At 40.1% G+C, this 27,059-nt stretch overlaps 1 protein-coding gene across 1 annotated transcript; it reads left to right on the top strand.

Moving 5' to 3' along the window:
- Positions 1–143: 143 nt before the first annotated feature.
- Positions 144–26,377, top strand: LOC139463755 (beclin-1-like). Its single transcript, XM_071245028.1, has 16 exons — positions 144–388; positions 1,875–1,936; positions 2,673–2,728; positions 3,946–4,027; positions 8,182–8,244; positions 9,298–9,371; positions 9,518–9,590; positions 9,817–9,941; positions 10,196–10,258; positions 10,607–10,690; positions 10,811–10,871; positions 14,710–14,798; positions 17,678–17,788; positions 23,059–23,101; positions 23,493–23,596; positions 25,044–26,377. Exons 1-16 carry the CDS (start codon positions 253–255, stop codon positions 25,147–25,149), a joined length of 1,332 nt encoding a protein of 443 aa, XP_071101129.1. The 5' UTR covers positions 144–252; the 3' UTR covers positions 25,150–26,377.
- The last annotated feature ends 682 nt before the right edge of the window (positions 26,378–27,059 follow it).

The raw sequence follows: 27,059 nt of genomic DNA, 5'->3' as shown, positions 1-27,059 counted from the left end.
ATGTAAATATTTATACAAAGACATTCACCGTAATTAAAAGTCAAATATAATTCCATGGTGATTAATATAAGTGTATATTTAATAAGATACCTGTTTGGAAGTCTGGGGTGTTTACGTTTACGACAACCAAAACTTGCCATACTTCTGGTCAAGAGGAAGAGGGTTGTTCATCATTCAGACAATTTACTGCTACTAATACTTCATATGGATTATATTACTATTCGTGTTGACTCATGAACGATCTGTGTTTAAATGGCGACGCCACGACCTGAGGCAGGAAAGGCTGGAACGACTCACGTCAGTTTCGTCTGTCAGCGTTGCCGCCAGCCCTTAAAATTAGATTCATCATTTCAGTCATTGGATCAGAAAGTCCTGACGGAGTTAACAGGTGGAATATCTGTCTCAACTAACACAAAGTGGGATAACAGCTCAGATAAAGGGCTGTTCGAACTCATAGTCATTTGCTCCCGCTCGTCTTTGTAAAGACGTTGTATATTCTAACTTTTTTTTCTATCCATGTAATATTGTAGATGATGATGACAGTTGCTAGTGTGAGGCCTGTAAAGCTGTGAGATGTACACTTGCAGTAGGCAGGTTACCTGTCAATAAGTGTCATTCATATTTGTTTGATGCTTCTGATAGTAGAATAGCATTCATCATATGAGCCTACCTTTAGAATTCAGTACCACAAACTGTTACATATGTTAAAATAAAACTAAATTTAAGTAGCCTAGTAGAACATGGTAGAAACGGGTTATAGCTAAAACTGCACCTGGCGAAAACGGCACCGATTGGCAAAAAATGTCACCTCGCCTCAAGCGAAAACAGCTACTATTGCCGGGCGAAAACGGCACCCTATTTTTTTTACCTTGGTGAAATTAAACTGACATGGTCGCTTGCAAACACCAATAATAGTGAAATGTTAAAACAAGTTTACATTAGAAATTTGTCTCTACTCCAACTATATTCCAACTTAGCCTATACGCAATTCAACTTATTGTGAAAACATAACATGCCTTGAAGTAAAATAAATGAAATTAAACTCACATCGTCTCTTACAAACACTAATAATAGTAAAATGTTAAAACAAGTTTACATTAGAAATAAGCCCCCTACTCCAATTTACTTGCCGACTCTGATTGGGATGCGCAACTAACTTATTGTGAAAACATTATATGCTTTGAAGTAAAAAAAATGAAATTAAACCCACATCGTCTCTTACAAACACCAATAAGTGTGAAAAGTTAAAACAAGTTTACATTAGAAATAAGCCCCCTGAGTCAGCTACTATCAATATGCTCGGTGGTACATTGGCCGATATTGTAAACTGTGATGAAGATGAAAACTGTGAAGAACTGTATATATGTGATTGTATGTAGTTATCTGTCAACAACTGGAAAAGAGGAAATAACATGTAAATAGATCAAATAATATGTAACAAATAACATAAATCAGATATACTACTACATAAATCGTTCTTATCGTTATTAGAAATAGAGGTGCCGTTTTCACCCGTCACATAGTAGCCGTTTTTGCCAAATGCGGTGCCGTTTTCGCAAGAGAAATCGGTGCCGATTTGCTGAGGTGCCGTTTTAGCCTGCACCCAGTAGAAACAATGAATCAGGATGTGCTTGTATTGTTAATATCATGGGGACTAAAGACAATTGCAATTTGGAGCCTGAAATTGATGGTGATTACCAAGATCTGTTTTTGTCCATAATGTCCATAGACAATGAACATGCCACATGTGATTGTTGACATGATACTGACATGTATGATCACTTGTATGAAGCTGCTAATAAAATGACTGACTTGACTTAACTGAGTGTAATCCTCAACGTTAACATGACACACTTTATATGTTTATGTTGTAGCCCCACTAGCATGTACCGTGGAATCAGAAGAGGCAGATCGACTTATCAGGGAGAAGGTGGTGGTAGGTTACGTGGTAGAATGTGGTGTCAGGCACATACTGCGTCAGTTATAACATGAACAATATGGGCAGTTTATATTTTTAAGCATAGACTTAATGGTCATGATAGTAAGAGCTAAGTTTCAATATTATGATAGCATCATGAATCTTAAGCATTTTAAGTGATTTTGAGATATGTAAGTGTTTGAAGGTCTGAATGGATACCTACAACTTCATGACCTGTAACTTTGCAGGTTCTTCTTTTTCTACATGTTTACAATATGACATCGTTCAGCTCAGGACTGTTGGTATGTTCACCATGTTCAGAGTTTCCAATACTGATATCATATCAGCTACTAGGGATGATACAATATGTGATACCTGTATCGATTCATATTTTAATCCTGTATCAATGTATATTTTAAGCCTGTATTGTTTCCCACTTGGACCCATCCTTTCATATTTAATTCATCTATTTCCTGGGGCACATCCAAGGTATTTTGCATGAAGTAAATTTTCTATTTTATTCATTAATAGAAAATACTTATGTAGACACTCCAGATTTATCTGAAGTAAAGTATTGATTGAATAAGACATGTTTAGTGTCATGATATGTATCGTGTTGTGAACAAAGTACTGTGATACATATCATATCAGGAGATAGTCGTATCATGACAGCTCCTAACATGAGGAATTATTCACCAACCGGCTGACCAACATTCTCTCGGACTTGTTTCACCCAACTTTTGTCTTTTTGCAGGACTTTGAGTATGAAGAAGACGGGAATCTTGTCAGGAAGATCATTGGGCCCACAGAGTATGAGAAATACATCTTTATAATTTATTTCAGTGCTTTAAATTCTAGAAAGTTTTATTGAGAGAAGGAAAGTACTGCAAAAACTGCGAGTGACACACACTAGCAATAGTTTCATGACACAATTATTTTTGCAGTCCAAAAAGAAACAAAGAGTGAAACAAAAAGCATATTTCTTTTAGTTACTTCCATACATTGTCAGCCAACCAGTGCATGATTAAATATATAATCCCTCACATCCTGTTTCCTTAATTACACGTGGTCACTCCGTGTCAATAGTCTAATAAGGAAAGTTCACTACCTGAGACTTCTGGTCAAATTGCTTAACACATGCAAAAGTATAGTTTTGATCTTCGGTAATCTCTTTAGAGCTATCGCACAACCTTCCAGGCACAGTTGAGGCTATTGTTAGTCACTCGCAATAATTTCATGGTGAATAACTTTCCAGATGTACAGTAATTAATAAGCACTGTGTATTGTTGTAGGGACTTGGGGAAGAAATGCTATTTGCCATGTTTGATGGTTTTCTCTCAACAATTCAGTGTTTTATGGAATGAAATTGACAACTACTGAAGATTGTTGTTTGTAAGTGATGTAGCTACAGCAAGTTCAGTATCAGGACTCACTGCTCACAATGGCTTTGGAAACAGTTTAAGTGACATTACCATTACACACACTGGTTTGTTATACTATCCTGCTCGCGATACTAACTAGAGTACATGACAGACTATGTCTATATGTGAGGTTTGAGGACATACATGTATATCCTAGGGTTAGTTTTGTTGGTTGGCTGATGGGATAGGTATCATGCACCAATATTGCTCAAATTGTGTTATCTGGAATGTTTGTCAAGTCTGTGAAAACTTTCTGATGTTTATTAGGATGCAACAATCATTCTTACTGATGTCATTTGAATAACATAGCCTGGTGGTAATGAAGGCCGGGAATCAACCAAGCGCTAACAGTGAAGTGACACCAATACACAGGATATTCAAAGTCCTTTTACACGCGCTTCCGTGACTTTGCCCACGGACGCGAAAAACCCAGGTTCTGCAGTAGGAATTGAAAATCCACATCCCAAAGAGGCCACCCTGACTACTGGACATAGCCTTTGGTTGAAAATAAGGACTTATTGTCTCTGTGATAGATATAGTGAGTGCAGTGGACAAGACATTGTAGATGTGGGACCTTTCACTAGACTTTTGTTTGTGTGATTTCAGTGAAGTTGAAAGCAGCCAGGACTTCACGCTGCTGGGAGAGACCGGGCCTGGTAGCATGGAGAACCTCAGTCACAGACTCAAGGTGGGTTCCCCGTCTGGCTGGTACCTTGACAAATAAGTTTTCACCAGTGATAAAACTGATAGTGATACACTAGGTCCTGAATGTAAGGGAACATACTTGCTGGCACGGCTCAGGGAGTTTCATGGTTGGCATATTTCAGGGCCACCATGACATGTAGTGTTCCTATGGTTGTCATGGTTGTGTGGATGAAAGTTTGTGACCATCAATTGAACTGTTTGTTCAGAGAGTCGGATGCAAGTTTGGTCAGAGACAGACGGGTACCTGAAAATAGCTTACTGATGAACATATTGCAGCTCAAAGGTTCAACTTAATTGAGGCATTTAAACATGTATTAATCTAAAGAATGAAGATTCTTTGAACCCTGTGCTTCCTGTATTATCTGTCAGCGATGATGATGTATCCGGCCTATGCCGAAGAATCTACTTTCATCAGCATTGGCAAACCAACTGGTTGTACGAAAAGTTCTCTCGGTGAATGTGGATCTGACCAAACCTGTGCTTTCTTCAGTCAACCACAATCCCTCTTATTGCTATGAAGCCTACTGGAGATTATATTGTTTCTCTGTCAGCCTCTTTTGCTGTGTCAAAGCTTTTTCAGCCTGAGAGCATCCCTAAGACTGCAGCTTTGATTGAACCCTCTACAGTCACTTCTCATCACTCCCTGTCTACTCCTAGACATTCCAGATTTCCTAATCTTCATATTCCTGTCGAGCAGTTGTCACAGTATCGCCGATCAGACTCATGAGATTCTTCTCTCGATCAAGAAATGTGAGGCTCTCATTCTCGAGAGTACTCTCATGAGGATCAGCTTGTGAAGTCTCAGCATTCGGCAAATAAATAAGTCTTCCACAACTCTAATTGCTGATCGTGTAAGGATCAACAAACTCCAAAAGATTGGGATTAGCAGTCTAGGGTTCACGATCACGGGGTCGGCGATCTCCTTAGACTCACCATCCCTCCAAGGATCGTGACTCCTCTCCGGATTGCCTTTGGGTGGTTTTGCCCACTACGGGATCGATTACAGTGTCCTTGTGTTGTGTTGGCTGATCCAGGCACTCATGGTGTGTCGACTTCTGCTCTTAACTCAGTGACAGTGACATGGCTGTTTTGGCTCTACAGTGGATGATAGAGATTTAGAGCACTTAGACATTACAATTCACCAAACACTAGCCCTAGGCTCCACTATTCTCTTGGTGACAGAGGCTCTTACCACAGTTTTAGGTCACGTGTGTTCTCCCGAGGAAGCTTGCTTTCGAGGTACTGTCAGTCTTATCCAGGACATGGTTACAGCCCTTTTGGATCTTTTTGCTCATCACACAGGATCACTTACTACCCTTGTGTCCTTCAACACTCCTCTTGGGATGATCCGTTTAAAAATCACCTATACCAACTTCCTTGGTCAACTCCTTCACTTTTTGCTGGAGGCATTCAAGACATTGCACAGGAGGTTAAGCATGATGCTTCTCTCTAGGTGGTGGTGGATCTACTCGTTTACAACGTAACCAGCTTGAAGAACAACAATAGTAGGATCGTAAATGACCTGCCTTCAGTCTTAGTCAGACCTCTGGGAGGTTATTAGTAGCAGATCCAGTTCCTGTCGCAGTCTTGGACGTGGTCGCCAACAATCGGGCAAATCCAGCCCACACACTGTGTCTTTCTCAGGACCTAAAAGTAGCGACGAATCTCCCAAGACCTCCAGGTGACTTGTCTACTCTTCAGAACGACTGGAATCTTCTACAAACCGGTTATCATCTACTCTTCATTGTGACTGCTCCTACAACGTACAAGCCTCACCAACACCACAGTCAAGCAGCTTCCGGTTCTCACAGATGCTATAGGTTTGTTACTTGCAGAGACCGCATCGAGTGTCTGGGTACAGCTGCAGGTTCTACTTTCTGATCTTCATGGTCCCAAAGAAAGACAACCTCCAGCTCCAGCTCTTTTTCAACGTGAAAGTTTTCAGCTAGTTATACCTAGAAATACCTCCACACTTCCGGATGACGGAAATTGCGTTACTACGTATGTTTCTTTGTCCCAGTGACTTCATTATTTGTCTAGATTAGCATGATGCGTATATACACATCTCCTTTTTTTTGAGAGCACCGCTGTTTCCTCCGGTTCATTGTCCTTGGAAGGTGCTCTCATTGGGAATTTTTTCTTTGGCCCTGTGGCTATTTACCCACCTCACCAAATCCATCCTCAAATTCGACGACTGCATTCAGGACAATGAAGATCCAGGCATTCTTCTCCTACATCTCAACTTTATGCAGCGTTTTCTTCAACCCAGCTGGCTCGTCAACGCCAACAAAATCTGAAGCGATTCCAACTCATCGTCTTCAGTTTATCGGGCCCTGTTTGATACGCACCTAGGCATGATTTTCATTCCCAGGATCGATGGATGAAGATTTCACACTATGTTCCATGGTCACTCACAGTCACTCTCTGTGTGTGTCAATGGCAACAACTTCTCAGTCTCCTCATGTCAACACAAACTCTCAACTGGAGAGGACAACCTCACCTGCCACCAATTCAGTGTTTTTCTCAAGATCTACTTCCAGAACAACAATTGTCAGGTTCTATTTTGTCCTGCCAAATCACCTACAGCCACATGTCCAATGGTGACTGGTTCCATTAAACGTCGACCAAGGAATCTCCTTGCGGACGTTTATCCTGACTATCTCTTTGTTGATGCCTCAACCGTGGGTTCAGGAACCCAATTTTAGGAAATACAAGTAGCAGTTCTGTGGTCTCTTGAAGAAGTCATCTCTCACATCAACAACTTAGTGTTCATAGTAGTGATCTTGGCAGTGTCTCATTGGATGACAATTCTTCGTGAATCCAGACAGATGATCCAGACGGACAACCTGTCTGTTGTTTGGTACATAAACAAGATAGGCTCCACCAAGTCGATGTCACTACTGTCTCTGGTGTTGACTTTTTTTCAACTGATCGACTTACTCAATATTCAAGTTCATGCGAGACACATCCCCGTCATCTCGAACGGAATGGCGTCTACATCCAATGATCTTCCAGTGAATTTTCCAGTTATTGCCATGTCCAGACGTTGATCTTTCGCAACTCGCTTCAAGACTCAACTATCCTGGTTCGTATCTCCCATCCCCGATCCTTAGGTTTGGGACCACAACGCATTAGCATTCTCGACTTTCCCCCTACCTCAGGTCCTGCAGAAGATGACGTCCACCAGTCACCTCACAGTGCTTTTGGTTGAGCCATTTTGGCCAACTCTAAGGGACAACCTTCTTCTTCAGCCTCGTTCCCAGCTGCTCCACTCACGCCTGAAACCGTCAATCTATTCACATTTACAGAAAGGTAGCCAAGACCATATCTGAGGCTCAGAGATCATTAACCAAGTCCTTATATGACAATAAGTGGGAGGCATTTGAGGCCTATTGTCACGATGGATATTTCTACACCAACTACTGCTTATCCACCACAAATTGCTGAATACCTTAAACATCTCCGGTCGTCAAGTAGGCTTAAAGGTTCTTACCTTAGCTATGTATCTTGCTGCTATCAATTCTGTCATCGCTACTACAACGGGTGCACGTTGTTGTATATACAGTTAAACCTTTGCATGATTCTTTGAGTTTATAGTAATTTTTCGGGTTCTTCGACTCTGAGTATCCGACTGGAAGTCTGGAAGTCGCAGTCAGGTGCAGCCGGATCCCGTGTCCTGATCCACTATTCCACTCACCTCTGCTTTGGGCATGTGGACGATCCTTTTGTCTATATGGTCGATCATTCCTCTTCTTGTCTTAAACCTATCAATTCAATCCCTGAGGTGTGATTTGACGAAGCGTTAAAGAGGTGGTTTTCCTATTGTCCATGGGAGTCGATTGGCTGGATTCCATTTCCGAATTGATTATAAGTCATACATTATATTGTCCAGTGCTGTAGCCAACTGCCCCCCCTGGATTTTTTATAGAAAAGATTTTTCCTTGTGAAAGTTAACTTGAATAAGAAATGCCTAATCTTATGAAATCTTGTGAAATTTGGAATTGGGAAAAAGATTAATATTCATAAAGGATCCAGTCCCATTGAACAGTGAGTTCAACCCCTTAGATTGCAACACACACTCCCACTCATTGCACAGTGTTGAATAATTCTAATGTGCAAACTTCCTACCATGTGCAGGTGACGAGCTACCTGTTTGACATCATGTCCGGACAGTCTGAGGTGGACCACCCACTTTGTGAGGTCAGTATCACCGGCTGATGCTTTTTTACTTCTATACTCCATATGCTAAATTCAATCTGATTAGAATCAGAACTTTTACTCTGATACGATGCCTCTTGACATAAAATTTGGGGACACCTCCATTGAAGGTTGTGTCAGGTGAACCCTGGGCAAACTTAGACTGCACAATCTAACTGAAGGAAAAGAGGGTTCTTGGGCCAATCAGATGGCAGCTTTATATAATGTTTTGGCTTCATTTCTTCAACACCTTGATTCAGAATGATTTATTATTAACAATAGAAATCCCAAAGAGAACACAAATATTCCTTTGAAGGTACTCCCTTCTTGGATTAGATGCCTTAACACCCAGATATGACAAGATGGATAAAATGAATAAAGCGTCCACAACATAATGGTGGGGTTAACTTTATTTTCGTGATATTGAAATCAGGTATGCAAATCTGGATGCTTAGCTAATCGTACTGATAATTTAGTAGCCTTGATGCTGATTGACTGATCAGAAAGTTTTCATATCTCATGCAAAGAGGTATCCTTAGGCTAAACAAAATAATAGTCTTGGTTCTCAGGCACCGCCCCCATCATCATAAAGTTTGCAGCACGTTTCGTTTCTATTTCCATTTTAGATTTTAAAAAAATAATCCTAATACTTAATAACAATGCGATCCAATAAAGCACTCAGTTATTTCCCTTTACATGCGCACTGCTTTGCTGCGCATCTCGTGCTATGGTAATAGCGGCAATAGGAGTTTGTATGCTTGTTAGTGTAGGGAGGCCCTTTCCCAGATTTATGTGCTTACATGCTAGTTTGAACAAGAAAAAAAAAACCAAACCACTGCCCGCCCATACTATATTTTCCAAGTCATTGCCTGAGAAACAATTCTTTTATTTTTTAAGACTTAAATATCTGATTTTAATGAGATTGATAATAAGTTATGTATTTTACAAGCAATTTGAAAGTAATGTGATCCAAGTAACCAAACTGGAGGATGTGTTGTCACTTTACATGTACTTATTGTTGTAGTTTGTTAATTTCCTTTGTTGTGTTTGTTACAGGAATGCACAGACAATCTGCTGGATCAGTTGGATCATCAATTGAAAGTGACAGAGGATGAGTGCAAAGATTACAGGTGACTGTTGCTATAGAAACCTAATTAGTGTCTTCAGTAGGAACGGGCTCAATGTAAATTGTTACAAATTATGCACAAGGCCATGCTTAGTTTCAATTTAAAGCGCTGTGTGTTGCTGACCAGACTGATGTTTGATGTGTGTACAGAGACTTCCTGGAGAAACTGGGAACATCTGGGGATGAGGTGGACGAAAAGGCCCTGGACAACGAACTCAAACAGGTTGGTGCAGTAGTCACACTGCTTAACAACTCATGTGATATGGATGGCAACTTCAGCTTACCCTGGAGTAGGTTTTAACAGAACAATTGTAAGAACCAAAAAATCTTAAATCCAATTAATATATAAATTACTGTCATGTTTCTTAAACACAAAGGTTTCACAAAGATTAGATTGGCCTTCCTCTGATGTTCTCTATGCTATTCTATGGTATTTCTGGTGTTGACAGCTTCAGGCTGAGGAGGAAACATTGAAGCAGCAGCTGTCCAGTGTGGAGAAGGAGAGGGAGGAACTTGTGGAGCTGATGCAGAATGAGAGGAAGAACACGGAGGAACTAGAGCAGAAGGAGGCAAAGTATGGGGAGATAACTGTGTGGGAACTAGACGACACAACCATGGCTGTAAAGCGAATTGTAAGGGATTGATAAGTCCATGTTATTGTGTGGCGCAAACAAGTCATAGAAGACAGTAACAGTTAAAGCATATGGGAAAGTAGTCATGAAATCTGTATAATTTGTTAGTCTTTTCTTGTGATTGGCACACATGCCAGTTTTCAGTTATGTTTCTCTTTGTATAAACTGAATGAGTAAATAAATGTTTCCCACTCAGATACCGGAAAGATTACAATGAGTACAAGCGCCAGGCATTGGAGCTGGAAGATGAACAAAGAAGGTGACAGTTTGTTCCGTTTCTTAGGGAAAGGAATGCATGTTCACTAAAGTGGAAACTAAGCCCATTCATTGCTTTGACTTCATCTGTATACACTGTAAGATGGCTTAAGATAGTATTCTTAAAGCTTCATTTGTTTTGAGTTTGTAAAACTATACGACCCAAGTGTCAGATTTTGTATTTTTTGCCTAAAGCCAAAGTGGAATAATGCATGTAAGAATGTTTTGCTGATTTCTCTTAAGTGTTTAGGAATATATGCCATTGAGAATGTGAGCCACAATCCTGCTATCCAGTTAAGTTGATCAAATGACAATATTATACAGTGAATCAGCAGATTCCCTCACCTTTCAGTGTCGACAACCAGCTTCGGTATGCCCAAGCTCAACTTGATAAACTGAAGAAGACCAATGTGTTCAATGCAACATTTCACATCTGGTGAGTGTATTGAGTTTAGGGGAATGTTGTTTAGTCAGGTTTATAAACCAAACGTCTGCCTAATTCATGTTGTGAATGCTTATGGTTTGACAGAAAATGATCTGAATCCATCCTTTTCAGGCACTCTGGACATTTTGGCACAATAAACAACTTTCGTCTTGGCCGCCTTCCTAGTGTGCCAGTAAGTGGGTTTATATGGTGTATGTTGGAATGCAGTTTTTCAGTTGTGTACGTATTGGTATCAGTTATGTCAATGTCGTGGTGAACGTGTTGGTATCAGTTATGTCAATGTCGTTGTGAACATGTTGGTATCAGTTATCATGGTTATGTCAATGTCGTGGGGAACGTGTTGCTATCAGTTATGTCAATGTCGTGGGGAACGTGTTGCTATCAGTTATGTCAATGTCGTTGTGAACATGTTGGTATCAGTTATCATGGTTATGTCAGTGTCGTGGTGAACGTGTTGGTATCAGTTATGTCAATGTCGTGGTGAACATGTTGGTATCAGTTATGTCAATGTCGTGGTGAACGTGTTGATATCAGTTATGTCAATGTCGTTGTGAACATGTTGGTATCAGTTATCATGGTTATGTCAATGTCGTGGGGAATGTGTTGGTATCAGTTATGTCAGTGTCATGGTGAACATGTTGGTATCAGTTATGTCAATGTCGTGGTGAACGTGTTGGTATCAGTTATGTCAATGTCGTTGTGAACATGTTGGTATCAGTTATGTCAATGTCGTTGTGAACATGTTGGTATCAGTTATGTCAATGTCGTTGTGAACGTGTTGGTATCAGTTATGTCAATGTCGTTGTGAACATGTTGGTATCAGTTATGTCAATGTCGTGGTGAACGTGTTGGTATCAGTTATGTCAATGTCGTTGTGAACATGTTGGTATCAGTTATCATGGTTATGTCAATGTCGTGGGGAATGTGTTGGTATCAGTTATGTCAGTGTCGTGGTGAACGTGTTGGTATCAGTTATGTCAATGTCGTTGTGAACATGTTGGTATCAGTTATGTCAATGTCGTGGTGAACGTGTTGGTATCAGTTATGTCAATGTCGTTGTGAACATGTTGGTATCAGTTATCATGGTTATGTCAATGTCGTGGGGAATGTGTTGGTATTAGTTATGTCAGTGTCGTGGTGAACATGTTGGTATCAGTTATGTCAATGTCGTTGTGAACATGTTGGTATCAGTTATCATGGTTATGTCAATGTCGTGGGGAATGTGTTGCTATTAGTTATGTCAATGTCGTGGTGAACGTGTTGGTATCAGTTATGTCAATGTCATGGTGAACATGTTGGTATCAGTTATGTCAGTGTCATGGTGAACATGTTGGTATCAGTTATGTCAATGTCGTTGTGAACATGTTGCTATCAGTTATGTCAATGTCGTGGTGAACATGTTGGTATCAGTTATCATGGTTATGTCAATGTCGTGGGGAATGTGTTGGTATCAGTTATGTCAGTGTCGTGGTGAACGTGTTGGTATCAGTTATGTCAATGTCGTTGTGAACATGTTGGTATCAGTTATGTCAATGTCGTGGTGAACGTGTTGGTATCAGTTATGTCAATGTCGTTGTGAACATGTTGGTATCAGTTATCATGGTTATGTCAATGTCGTGGGGAATGTGTTGCTATTAGTTATGTCAGTGTCGTGGTGAACATGTTGGTATCAGTTATGTCAATGTCGTTGTGAACATGTTGGTATCAGTTATCATGGTTATGTCAATGTCGTGGGGAATGTGTTGCTATTAGTTATGTCAGTGTTGTGGTGAACATGTTGGTATCAGTTATGTCAATGTCATGGTGAACATGTTGGTATCAGTTATGTCAGTGTCATGGTGAACATGTTGGTATCAGTTATGTCAATGTCGTTGTGAACATGTTGCTATCAGTTATCATGGTTATGTCAATGTCGTGGGGAATGTGTTGCTATTAGTTATGTCAGTGTTGTGGTGAACATGTTGGTATCAGTTATGTCAGTGTCATGGTGAACATGTTGGTATCAGTTATGTCAGTGTTGTGGTGAACATGTTGGTATCAGTTATGTCAATGTCATGGTGAACATGTTGGTATCAGTTATGTCAGTGTCATGGTGAACATGTTGGTATCAGTTATGTCAATGTCGTTGTGAACATGTTGCTATCAGTTATGTCAATGTCGTGGTGAACGTGTTGGTATCAGTTATGTCAATGTCGTGGTGAACGTGTTGGTATCAGTTATCATGGTTATGTCAATGTCGTGGGGAATGTGTTGGTATCAGTTATGTCAGTGTCATGGTGAACATGTTGGTATCAGTTATGTCAGTGTCATGGTGAACATGTTGGTATCAGTTATGTCAATGTCGTTGTGAACATGTTGCTATCAGTTATCATGGTTATGTCAATGTCGTGGGGAATGTGTTGCTATTAGTTATGTCAATGTCGTGGTGAACGTGTTGGTATCAGTTATGTCAGTGTCATGGTGAACGTGTGGGTGTCAGTTATGTCAATGTCGTTGTGAACATGTTGCTATCAGTTATGTCAATGTCGTGGTGAACGTGTTGGTATCAGTTATGTCAATGTCGTGGTGAACGTGTTGGTATCAGTTATCATGGTTATGTCAATGTCGTGGGGAATGTGTTGGTATCAGTTATCATGGTTATGTCAGTGTCGTGGTGAACATGTTGGTATCAGTTATGTCAATGTCGTTGTGAACATGTTGCTATCAGTTATGTCAATGTCGTGGTGAACGTGTTGGTATCAGTTATGTCAATGTCGTGGTGAACGTGTTGGTATCAGTTATCATGGTTATGTCAATGTCGTGGGGAATGTGTTGGTATCAGTTATGTCAGTGTCATGGTGAACATGTTGGTATCAGTTATGTCAATGTCGTTGTGAACATGTTGCTATCAGTTATCATGGTTATGTCAATGTCGTGGGGAATGTGTTGCTATTAGTTATGTCAATGTCGTGGTGTACGTATTGGTATCAGTTATGTCAATGTCGTGGTGAACGTGTTGGTATCAGTTATGTCAATGTCGTGGTGAACATATTGGTATCAGTTATGTCAATGTCATGGTGAACGTGTGGGTGTCAGTTATGTCAATGTCGTGGTGTACGTATTGGTATCAGTTATGTCAATGTCGTGGTGAACGTGTTGGTATCAGTTATGTCAATGTCGTGGTGAACATATTGGTATCAGTTATGTCAGTGTCATGGTGAATGTGTGGGTGTCAGTTATGTCAATGTTGTGGTGAACGTGTTGGTATGAGTTGTGTCAATGTCGTGGTGAACGTGTTGGTATCAGTTATGTCAATGTCTTGGTGAATGTGCTGGTATCAGTTATGTCATTGTCGTGGTGAACGTATTGGTATCAGTTATGTCAATATCATGGTGAACGTGTGGGTGTCAGTTATGTCAGTGTCATGGTGAACGTGTTGGTGTCAGTTATGTCAGTGTCATGGTGAACATGTTGGTATGAGTTATGTCAGTGTCATGGTGAATGTGTTGGTGTCAGTTATGTCAATGTCGTGGTGAACGTGTTGGTATCAGTTATGTCAGTGTCATGGTGAACGTGTGGGTGTCAGTTATGTCAGTGTCGTGGTGAACATGTTGGTATGAGTTATGTCAATGTTGTGATGAACGTGTTGGTGTCAGTTATGTCAATGTCGTGGTGAACATGTTGGTATGAGTTATGTCAATGTTGTGATGAACGTGTGGGTGTCAGTTATGTCAATGTTGTGGTGAACATTTTGGTATCAGTTATGTCAATGTCGTTGAGTAAGCTGTCATTGTAGATATTATTTACAATCAGGTTGGTGACCAAACATGTAAAATTGTTATTGCTAATTGTAACACTAATGTCTTTATCGGAAACTGTTCAAGATTCACTGAAACAAAATTATACTATCTATACATCAAATTTAATTATTGAAATGAATGTTATATCAAATTCATGTAGCTAGTATAGTTGATCTAAATATGTGGACAGTACATATCTTGTGACATTTGGCTGGTGTTTGCCGTATGCAGGTTGACTGGAACGAGATCAATGCAGCCTGGGGTCAGACCGTGCTACTGTTACACTCTCTGGCCAGGAAGATGAACCTCACATTCCAGAGGTAGCTCAACATCTCATTACATAGATACATGAGGCAATCCATATCAAACCAAGATATATAATCCAAATTCAGGAATATTTGAATTATCTCTTTTCTATGACATTTTCTAAAATATATTCAAAGTTCAAAAGGTTTTATGCAAATACATATATGATAATCAGCTCCCAGTCGTTATTGAGACTGGTTCACGGTTATGGATGTGCATCATGGCAGTAGTGAAACCCAAACAGAACACTTGATGTTACTTGTTGATGTAATATGCCTAATCTTTAGTTTTACATATAGCCTTTATTTACATATCATGTACTTGTCTCCCCTGAGTTGATGTCTAAGTGTTCCCCAGTCTAGTTGCAACAATAGTGTCATCCCAGCAATCAATCCTAGTCCGTCACACTTTGTACAGCAAACTTGACATGTTGATGCCATATCATATTCATACATATAATTGTTTATTTATCCAATTATCAGACTGCAGTCTGTGCTGGACTTGTTTCATCCGCAATCTCGAAATTGTCCCTCTGCATCTTTTCACAAATGTGTACTCCTTAGGCTTAAACAAATAAAAGAATTGGTTCTCAGGCAATGACTTTTGAAAATATAGTGTGGGCGGGCGGTGGTTTTCTTTTTTTGGCTTGTTCAAATTGGTATGTAAACAAAAAAAACAGTTGTGTGCCATGAACCTTGGAAAGGGCTTCCCTACACAAACAAGCACACAAACTCCTATTGTCGCTATTACCATAGCATGAGATGCGCAGTAAAGGGAAGTAAATGAGTGCTATATTGGATTGCATAGTTTTTAAGTATTAGGATTATTATCAAAAAAATTAAAATGTACCATAAAAATGAAATGTGCGGCAGACTTTATGATGATGCTGGCGGCGCCTGAGAACCAAGACTAAGCTTACAAGACTGGAAAACTACTAGACTTTGCTGGCTTCAGACTAGTTGCTTGATTCTGCTTTGTGAATTTACAAGCTGAAAGCCTGCAGATATGAATAATTATAATAATGTCAAGGAAGCCCTAACTGGGGTAGGTTCCCATGCAATTACACTTGTTTGAGGTATAGGGTATCTTGGTAAAGGATATAACATGACTCTGAGAGTTTGGTTGAAAATGTAAAGCCCTCAGTCATATAAACCGTCTAAATCCATGAAATATGTAAAAATAACCAAAACATTTGGATACCTTGGAGAGAAACAATAGCCTAGCGACATAAAACAAATTTGACAACAATAAGTGAGAGAAGGACCATGAGTGTTAAAGGTTTTATCTGTCTTATATGCCAAAAGCAGTATCTGACACACTTTTAGTCAACAATATTATGGTTATGTTTAGTGGTTCATTCACCAGGCTACAGGTTTGTTTCAGGTTGATTTTACATCATTCTGCACACTTCCTTACGTTTGCATTGTCATGTGTGTTATATGGAGTGTCTGGAGTGCAAAATATTTCTCTTGGACAGGGACTTTCTATAGAATATCACTGGGACAGAGGGACTTTCTATAGAATATCACTGAAACAGAGGGACTTTCTATAGAATATCCCTGGGCCAGAGGGACTTTCTATAGAATATCATTGGGACAGAAGGGCTTTCTATAGAATATCACTGGGCCAGAGGGACTTTCTATAGAATATCACTTGGACAGAGGGACTTTCTGTAGAATATCACTTGGACAGAGGGACTTTCTATAGAATATCATTGGGACATAGGGGCTTTCTATAGTATCACTGGGACAGAGGGACTTTCTATAGAATATCACTGGGCCAGAGGGACTTTCTATAGAATATCCCTGGGCCAGAGGGACTTTCTGTAGGATATCCCTGGGCCAGAGGGACTTTCTGTAGAATATCCCTGGGCCAGAGGGACTTTCTGTAGGATATCCCTGGGCCAGAGGGACTTTCTATAGAATATCATTGGGACAGAAGGGCTTTCTATAGAATATCACTGGGCCAGAGGGACTTTCTATAGAATATCACTTGGACAGAGGGACTTTCTGTAGAATATCACTTGGACAGAGGGACTTTCTATAGAATATCATTGGGACATAGGGGCTTTCTATAGTATCACTGGGACAGAGGGACTTTCTATAGAATATCACTGGGCCAGAGGGACTTTCTATAGAATATCCCTGGGCCAGAGGGACTTTCTGTAGAATATCACTTGGACAGAGGGACTTTCTATAGAATATCACTTGGACAGAGGGACTTTCTATAGAATATCCCTGGGCCAGAGGGACTTTCTGTAGAATATCCCTGGGCCAGAGGGACTTTCTATAGAATATCACTGGGACAGAGGGACTTTCTATAGAATATCCCTGGGCCAGAGGGACTTTTCATAGAATATCATTGTGACAGAGGGACTTTCCATAGAATATCACTTGGACAGAGGGATTTTCTGTAGAATATCACTGTGACAGAGGGACTTTCTATAGAATATCACTGGGACAGAGAGGCTTTCTATAGAATATCCCTGAGACAGAGGGACTTTCTGTTTGATCATCACTGGTACAGAGGGGCATTCTGTAGGATATCACTGGGATAGAGGAACTTTCTATAGAATGACCCTGGGAGGAGGGACGATCTTCAGAAAGATTATTCTTTACAATCTACTTTGTCAGCGTGGAGATTAAGTTATATTAAGGATAGAAAATCTCTAGCAACAATAGTATGACATCACTTGAGGTTTGTATAGTAAATAAGCAATTACCAACACACTGAATACCTAAGCAGTCAGGCTTCTATATGCATTGCTATTGGAACACTTTATCCACATTCATTATGGCCATGTCCTACTTACAACAAAGTCTTTTTGCATGTTAATGATAGATTAATCAACTCACATAAAAGTATGTGATACTAAGGTATGTTTCCCCGACAGATTCCGACTAGTGCCGTATGGAAACCACTCGTACCTGGAGTCCCTGTCGGACAAGTCCAAGGAGCTGCCTCTGTATGGCTCGGGGGGATTCCGCTTCTTCTGGGACACAAAGTAGGTGGTTGTTTGGACTCTCTTCCACGTCGTGAAGTATTGTCAGTGTTTTTACATGGGCCTTCTTTTCTTAAACAAATATATCTTTCAGAAACTATTTGAAAACAATTTTTATATCTGTACACAGTCCAATATACAATGGTGTTAGCTCCTTTCAGTTTGATTGGCCGTTTCTATTAAGAGTCTAAATCTGTTCCCAAATGAACCTGTTGAGTCTGGTCCAGGTGACTGTCCAGAGCACAGGTGTTGACCTACCTAACACAAGGCTTCTCACATGTCCTCCAGCCCTACTCATGCAGTCACTGTTGTGTTCACCATAGAACTGAGTTGTAAGGACTTCTTGCCTCATGACTCAATACACTTTAGAACTGATGTGAGGCAGTGTGGCCTAACCTCATCTAGACATGAGCACCTTCACCCCTTAGAGCTCTCCTGAGCACCAGCAGCGTCTCTTCCTTTGGATGAATCTCACTGTGAACAAACCTCTCAACCTCATAGTACCACAAATCTTATGAAATGTCAAGAAAAACAAGGTGCTTGATTGAAACTGAGACTACTGGGTAACCCTGGGTTGGTGGAGCAGTGTAATGCCCTGATTCCTCGACTTGAGACTGGACTTCCAGTAGGGCTAGGATGATACACCAACTGTGCCAATCGATACGTATCACGATACGTTGCTCACGATCCAATATGTATCATGATAGATGCATGTGCTCTTATCTGGGATCCCTAAGCCATGTTTTTCATAGACTGGATGACCAAATACCTGGCACACTGACTATTTACTGTTGGCAGTGTCAAGTATGGCACAATGAATGAAAATACTTACGTTTTCACTACTAATTAGTGTTGAGTTTAATAGTTATGAAGCAAACACTGAAGGGAAGAATCGATGTTCTTTACTTACTGTGTGACTGTAATGGATACTTGTATCAAGCAGAAAAAATCACAATCCACTGATGCATCCGTGTGTCGTTCCACCACCAACTTTCTTCTAGAAAATTGGATAACTCATTGGGTGATAAAAGAGACAATGAAAACAATAATTAGTAATAAGTGGGAGTAATGCCACAACTAAAATGGCCCTTCACAACATGTATGACAAATGAAGGTGAAAGCTAATGTAGCTGAGTGACAGGTGTGTAATTTACGTGGCCCACATGAAGAAACTAGATACATAAATGGAAACATGGCATAAAGTATATTACCATGATTACTAAAGGTCTCAGAATTTAGTGTTTATGTACTTATTGAAGTCATCAGTTTACTTGAATTAGCATCTGGGTTTAAATAAGGTCAATTGGTTAAACTTAAATGTGTATGGTGGGTTAGTTGCCAATGTCTTTGCTTGACAACTTAATCCATACTTAAATAATACTGTTTCTTAAAGCAGTGTAAAACCATACTCACTCACTCACTCACTCACTCACTCACTCACTCACTCACTCACTCACTCACTCACTCACTAGATTAGACAAAATTAATTATACCATGTAGACTTGACTGAAACTCATAGCTGTCAACCCCTGGATGTCTAAATGAGTGAGAAGCCAGGGTGCAGGGGCTGCAAGTCCTGGTGGGGGGCGCAGGGCGGTGAAGCCCCCCGGCAAATACTGGTTTTGAATGATTTAAAAACCATTTTAATGGCCTTAGAGAGCATGTATTTTGAAAAATTATATTTTTATCTACATTTTATATGAATGCGTAAGAATTTCCAAACCTTGCGTGTGAGCGTGACATAGGTGATAAATGCGTGAGACTCACGCGACATGCGTGAGAGTTGACAGGTATGGAAACTAACTAAAGTAACTAAGGCTCCATGATGCTAACTATGTAAAACAGGCTGCTCAGCACAGCACAGCACCATCCTGCTGCAATAACATCTAGTCACAAAGTGGCACAGCTACATGGAGTAAATACAGGTGTCTATTTTAACAGTTATAGTACCTAACCAGGATGAGAAATAGGAAATATGGCTGTACATATATAGTGGAGTCCAGTATCAGCAGTCTATTTACATACTTCAGTGTCTCTGATTACATGAGGAGAGTCCATGTACACACATATCCACCAGGTGATGGATGAGAGCGTACGCTGTACCAGTTGATTGACATATGATTTTGTTTATTTGTTTGTTTGTTTTTTAATGCCACTCTCAGCAGTATTCCGGTGATTGATATTATGAGCATCGATCCATGCAATTGGGATCGATGACATGCATCAAACCAAGTCAGCAAGCCTGACCACCTGATCCCGTTAGTTGCCTCTCACGACAAGCATAGTCGCCTTTAACGGCAAGCATGGGTTGCTGGATTGACATATGAAGATCCCTACATGCCTGCAACTTTAGATTGCCCTACAACAGAAATAAATGATTAAGTTAGATGAATACTCTGCTTCAACTTCATTCATATCAACATGATCAGTGTTGATAGTAAAACATCTTCCCGAGGCAAGGAAGTTAACCGACTATGAAACTCCATCCTTGCCGAACTATGCTGGAATTATGGAGTTTTATTTTGGCTGGACTAACGAGTCTATACATAGTCCAATCAAAATCGTGTAATGAAATTGACATCCTGTTCGTAAACTGCCATGCAGATTTCAGTCTATTGCAGGAATTGCAAAGCATGTGTACTGCCATCTTGGTGTATGTATTTAATCAAGGTGCTCACATGATTTGATGCACTTCCCGAAGTAAGACTAGTTTTATCACAATAAAGATTTTGATTATCGGTCACATCATCTTGACTGGGTGCCACCATTTTGTTTGAAGCAAATGCAAGTAATATGAGACGTAGAATCTGATTGGTCATTAGAAAGGACATAAATTGTAATAGCTACTGGTGGCGATACGATTGAGCCCAGATATTCCAGCCTACTTTGGCAAGGGTAAAAACTGAACTTTGACTGTCAGTAAATAAATAGTTTGGGATAATAAATAGATATTAATAATACATTTAGCTTTACCATTCAAAGTTGTTGTCAGGACATGATTATGTATAGATTATATGCATTTAAACAAATCGCTGTTGACGCATATTTCACATGATCTAACTTAGAAACTGATAAAAGAAACTTAAAGCAACATTTATCAACATTTTATGTTTCAAACATACTTTACATGAACTTTAGGAAATAGGCGTATAATATCTGTTGCTGGCGTACAATTCTTGAAAAAGACATTCTAAAAAGCATCGGTGCCTCTGTTGCCTAGTGGTACACTCACTGGGCTACAGATACGAAGGTTGTGTGTTCGATCCTTGGGAATACAAAGAAAACATTTGTCATTTGATTTTACATTTCATTACATGTTACAATCTGAACGGAAGCTGCATTAATGATTAATGAACCTGGGATATTATATTATAACACATTACATAGCAAATATGCATGGAATATCTTATTAAATCCTGGGGTCTTTATATACAATCCCAGGGACATTAGAACTTATATGGATTATTTGTCCCTTGCTAACCTTGAAGATCTGGGTTAGAATTGGTCTTCAGCAACCCATCCTTTTCTTTAGAGACAACTAAAAGGATCGGTTGGTCAGACTCAATGATTTTGTTGCTGCATCTCATTTGTATCCCAATTGTGTAGATAGATGCTAATGACGTCAGTCCCTGGACTGTTTGGCCAAGACTCAAATATAGCTGGAATATTGCTGAGTGCGGCATTACACAAAAAAACAAAACAAACTAACAAAACAATGATATTTTTCACTCATGATTTGAAAATTCCTTGGAACTTACAAAATGTATTCACTCGGGACAGATTATGTGTAAATCCTTGTAGGTTATCTGATCAGTATTCAGTGTTTCTGTGCCACTTGGGGATCATGGTTAGTAACAAAGCATTGGGTAATCCATGTATTTGTGGCTTTCAAAGTTTAATTTGTTGGCAGGGGTTGCAGCATGCACACTTCTCAATAGTTCAAGAATTGTTAACATATACGAGGGGTGTTCATTAAAGATTTCCCCTGACCCACTTCCGATGGACCTAGTGGAATGAAACTTGGCATAGGTATTAGTCTTTCTCCACATAGGAACCACCAAGAGTTACACACTTCTCCCATCGTTTTATGCAACTATGGAGACCTCGCTTGTAAAAGCCCTCATTTTGCGTCTCAAACCAGAACTTGACTTCAGAAATCAGTGTTTCATCATCTGTGAAACGTTTTCCCTTCCAAAACGACTTCATGGTTGGAAAGAGGTGGAAGTCAGATGGTGCAAGGTCAGGAAAGTAAAGGAGGATGTGGAAGGATTTCATAGCCACAGGACCGCGCTTCTGTCTGGGCAACATGCGAGTGGTGTACTGGAGCATTGTCTTGCAGGAGACGGACACCCTTGGTCAGCATGCCACGCCTCTTAAGCTTGATAGCGTCCCGCAATTTCAGCAGCAGTGAAGCATAATAAGCTCCTGTAATTGTGGTACCCTTTGCCAAGAAATCCATCATCACTACTCTGTGCTGGTCCCAAAACATGACCTTGCCTGCAGAGGGTTGGACACGTGCCTTCTTTGGGGGTGGTGACTCCACATGCTTCCTTTGCATCGACTGAACTTTAGTCTCAGGATCATAGTGATGGACCCATGTTTCATCCTGTGTGATAAGTCTGTCAAAACAAAAAAGTTTGCCTGTTTTTTTTGGCACATGTCCAAAAGATCCTTTGAGCAATTGACTTGTTCCTGCTTTTGGAAAGGTTTGAGCAACCTGGGAATCCATCGTACAGACACCTTATGCATGTTCAAATTGTCATGGATGATTTTTTCCACAGACCCTACACTGATCTTGACATCTTGTGCTGACTGGCGAACAGTTATACGTCGGTCTGCCAAAATGGCGGTCTCCACTTGATGGATAGTGTCCTCATCAATGGCTGAATGGGGGCGACCAGGAATGGCATCTGTTTTTACAGATGTCCAACCACACTTGAACTGGCGATGCCAGTGTTTAACAACGTCATATGATGGGGCATCTTCCCCATAAGTTGCTTTCATTTCATCGAAAGTTTCTTTTGGTGTGCGACCTTTCAAATATAAAAACTCTAATCACTGCTCGGTATTCTACTGGCTCCATTGTCACACCCTACTCGATCATAACACCTGTAAAAGTGGTAAGATTAATAGTTCGGTGCTGCAAATTCAGACATAACCCATAGATACATGTATCATTACACATGTGAAATTTCAACCAAATATGATAACCCTAAGTAGTTTAGGGGAAATCTTTAATGAACACCCCTCGTATATATGTCCCCTATTTTCAGATTTGATCAAGCAATGGTGGCCTTCCTAGACTGTTTACAGCAGGTAGGTGGTATTACAGACATGCTTAGTGCCTAGGGTGCATTACAAGTGTTCAAGGCTGGGCTTATGGTATGTAACAGATGCTTAGAAACTACCAATATTCCATTTCGTTTATTAACACTCTGGGAAGCATATAGGAAATAAATGTGGTTCTCCAGTTTGTGTGCTTTTTTCAGAATAATAAATTTAGTTATCAAGTATGTGAATATGCCCACAAGTACTCCAGCTCAGAATTCTAAGAGCCATACATTGGGATGTTGACGATGACCCCCACTCATCCTGTCATGTTTTCCCAGCAGGAATTGTTATTCCTGAAGGTTTTGAGGGCGGGGATACATATGTGACAATACGTGGATCTTCCTAGGTTAGTGATGATGTTTTGTGTGGTGTGTAGTTCAAGGAGGAGGTGGAGCGAGGTGACACAGGCTTCTGTCTACCGTACAGGATGGAGAACGGCAAGATTGAAGACTCCAGCACAGGCAACTCATACTCCATCAAGTGAGTTCATTGTCAGTTGCACAGTGCTAATGCTAAAGTAATGTTGATCATCTTCAACCTACTGGGTAGTGTTTCTTAGACTTTTATTTCTGAGATGTTTTTTCCTAATTGGCCACAGAAAAGTCATGTTAGTATCAGCCAGAGGTTTTTTAACATGAGGTACCTCTAATGAACAAGTGGATATAAGAAATCTTTGGCATATCCCTGCTTACATATGACATCTATTGGTGATGACATGTGTTTGTGGAGAGATCTTTCACAGATTGGCATGCTTCAGTCTTGTTTAGTTTCTGATAATTGTACCCTACTATGTAGCATTGAAGACAAAGTATACAGTTGTCTTCAAATCTTTTGCCATGTTTACCCTAAAGGGTCAGTTACCCAAACATAGTCGTGGATGTTTGCATGCTGGTTATGGGGAGGCTGCTACATCATATGCCACAATCAAACATTGGTTGACCCAACACAAGCACCACAAACGAAAACACCGTCCAGAACCTGGTCCTGAGCAATAGGCACATTACAAACTGTCAGGTAAAGGAGACCACAGGCTTCTCCTGGATCAACAGAAGCAATCCTTAGGACATCTACATGTGTTAAGGGTTGGTGCCTGATAACTTCCTAGAATGCTATTCGATGAAATGAATGTCACAACCTTTAATGCTCTGTTAACCATATAATCACAACCCAGAAGATTTTGAACCTAGCGACAGATGATGATACCTGGATCCATCACTGTGATTCTGAGGGGTAAAAACTTATAGCCACCTTCTTTGGGGACAACAAAGTAAAGCCATAATACACATTGAGTAGTTACCAAGGGAACCAACTGTGTGAATGGTGAATATTATGCCTACTTATTGAAAAGGTTGCAAGAGTTTGTCAAAGAGAAGCATTGCTTAAACTTCAGCACAATGTTGTCCTCCATCAGGACAATGCTCCAGTTCACACCAGCCATGTTGTAATGGCTGCTGTACAGGAATGGGGATACCATCCTCCTTATCACCCAGATCTGGTACCTAGTGACAATTTAATGAGGACCAGGAATTGGTTGCTGCTGTGAAGGGCTGTTTGACAGACCAGGATTTGACGTTCTTCAATACTTGGACAACTTCACTGGAGAAGGCTATGCTGACATAACTAAAGTTCACAATATTTCATTCCTGCGTATGCTTGGCTCAAAACATTGCGATACTTAAGAATCAATTATTAACCCGGACAGTGTGGTTTGTGGATCATGCTATTAGCCACTGGTTTGCTGCAACAAACATTGGAAATAAAAAGTTGGTACCCTTTGTACTTATGTATATCTGTGATTCAGAGGTGCATGTTTTGTCAACAAGTGATGATGATGGCCGATACATATCCTGAGTTGAGAACCAATCCTAAATGAGTTCTAGTACAGTTTACAAGTATGAGTTGGATATGCATAATGTCTGTTTTTCAGGATACAGTTCAACTCTGAGGAGCAGTGGACGAAGGCCCTCAAGTTCATGTTGACCAACCTCAAGTGGGGGCTGGCCTGGGTGTCCTCCCAGTTTGCCAACAAGTAGACAGCGTGTAAAGCAGAGATTATGTTAACGGGAGGACATGTGATGATTTCCTCACTTAGATAAAATTACAATGACAACAACACAAGAGGTCCTGCCTGTGGATATCCCTTATTTACCTTCAGGATTTCAATGTCATTGAGGCTGGGTCCACAGTAGAGCACGTGAAAAGTTCATTTTGTTGATAATCAGAGAACAGCAAGATATGGCCAAGGCCTGATAATGATGTGAGCACTACTTGTAACTATATGGATGATTTATGTAAATGTTTGTGTAATATTTAGTAAGTATTATTTTATCTTTGCAGTTGCAGTTGTTGAGTGCTATGTGATGTTGATGTAGAAATATATAGGGCTACAGATGCAATACAGTGAACGGTCATATTTGAATTTGTGTTTGCTACTTTCTGTACTGTACTGTTTACACAAGAGTATGCTACTGATTTCAACCTACATTCTGTATATTATTAACATGGTCACTGTTTGTTGGTTTCATAGGAAGATGTTTGAAGAAATGGAGATTGTTTGGAAAGTAAATAAAAGACACCAGACATTTTGTAGCTTGCCAGTACCAAAAGTCTGTGAAAGCCTGTGGCATGGCATTTTGTCTATCCTTCAGTTGTTGTCTGGGATTTGTCCCTTCTTTTAGAAACAGCCAGACAGCTAAGTATATTGTATTCTTGAACTGAAATATCAATTGTTCAGAGTACGTTCCTTAGAAATATTTAAACACTCTCTTGAAGCGACAAGGCCACGATGCCCACTGAGCTGAAACTTTATGTAAACAATAAAGACCAAGTTTCATCCCTCTGAGCTGGGGCCACTTACTAAAACAACATTGTCTCACGTGGTGTCCCAGATGTGAACATGTGCAGGAGTGCTTTTACCAGGGCAATTTCCTACAATGTTGCTTTCAAAATAAAATTGATAACAGGGTGTCCAACATTGTCCACATTGCACAGCTGGTTCATATTAGCAGTGTTTATCCCTTATATAGTTGATTGATTATCACTGACTACACTGTGTGTCACTGTGATAGTACATGTTTATATTTGTTAATCTTCTCATGACTTCACATGAATAAAGAATTTTTGTTTCACATTCCATTTGTATATATATCTATAACTAGTGAATCTAGAGGCATTATATTGATTAATGCATAAAAAACAATCTGGTGTTCAAAAGGCAAAGTCAGATCATTTATGTTGATTGGTAAAGATGCCACATAAAGGCCCTGTGTATGTGAATGCAAGTGTGTTGTGTTGTGTATACCTACAAGCTGTGAGGACATTTTAGAGGGCAATAATTCCCACTTAAGACAAAATAATTTTATATAAATGATTGCAAACCTTATGTTGATGAAAACGCATGCAAAGAGTAGTAAATTAACTTTCAAGGCAACCCTTATTCACTTCATGCATTTGCACAAATCTATTTTGGGGGCTAACAAACAAATTGCGCTTGGGCATCCTGGCCTTCTGAGTAGTTGAGTATGACCTTACACTCAATGGAATGACTCTCTGCAGATAATCAGGTTGTTCTGTGACAAAGTTTTGAATTCATTGTTTCAATAACTATTGTGGGTCTGTAGTAGAGCATGTCGGTTATATCACTAAAATCTTTGTGAAACGGCCAAGCTCACATCCCAGCAAGCACTTACTTTGAGGGTAAATGCAGGATGAAAGGAAATGGGCGTTTCTTCAATTTCTGAAGTACAATTTAATAGTTCTGTCATAAACTACCATGCACATGCGTACCCCTGCACTAGCATATGTACACAAACTCGAAACATCGTATAGATGAGGCTGCTTACTACCCCTCCCCTGATAACCGAATGACCTACGTACCCTACGTCTCATTGCTTACCTCTCAGTCCCCAATACTACTTAACAAAAATCTCAAAGTCACTGAGAA

This window comes from Haliotis cracherodii, unplaced genomic scaffold (assembly GCF_022045235.1).
Source record: "Haliotis cracherodii isolate W230 unplaced genomic scaffold, xgHalCrac1.p SCAF_16, whole genome shotgun sequence".
Taxonomy (NCBI): Eukaryota; Metazoa; Mollusca; class Gastropoda; order Lepetellida; family Haliotidae; genus Haliotis; species Haliotis cracherodii.
Note: the sequence above shows the minus strand (reverse complement) of the source record. Positions and strands in the feature narration are given on the sequence as shown.

Excerpts from the sequence above, each read along its gene's own strand:
- LOC139463755 (XM_071245028.1), top strand. The coding sequence starts at position 253 with ATGGCGACGCCACGACCTGAGGCAGGAAAGGCTGGAACGACTCACGTC. Across the intron at positions 9,372-9,517 it reads GATGAGTGCAAAGATTACAG|AGACTTCCTGGAGAAACTGG; the intron begins GTGACTGTTGCT and ends ATGTGTGTACAG. Across the intron at positions 14,799-17,677 it reads ATGAACCTCACATTCCAGAG|ATTCCGACTAGTGCCGTATG; the intron begins GTAGCTCAACAT and ends TTTCCCCGACAG.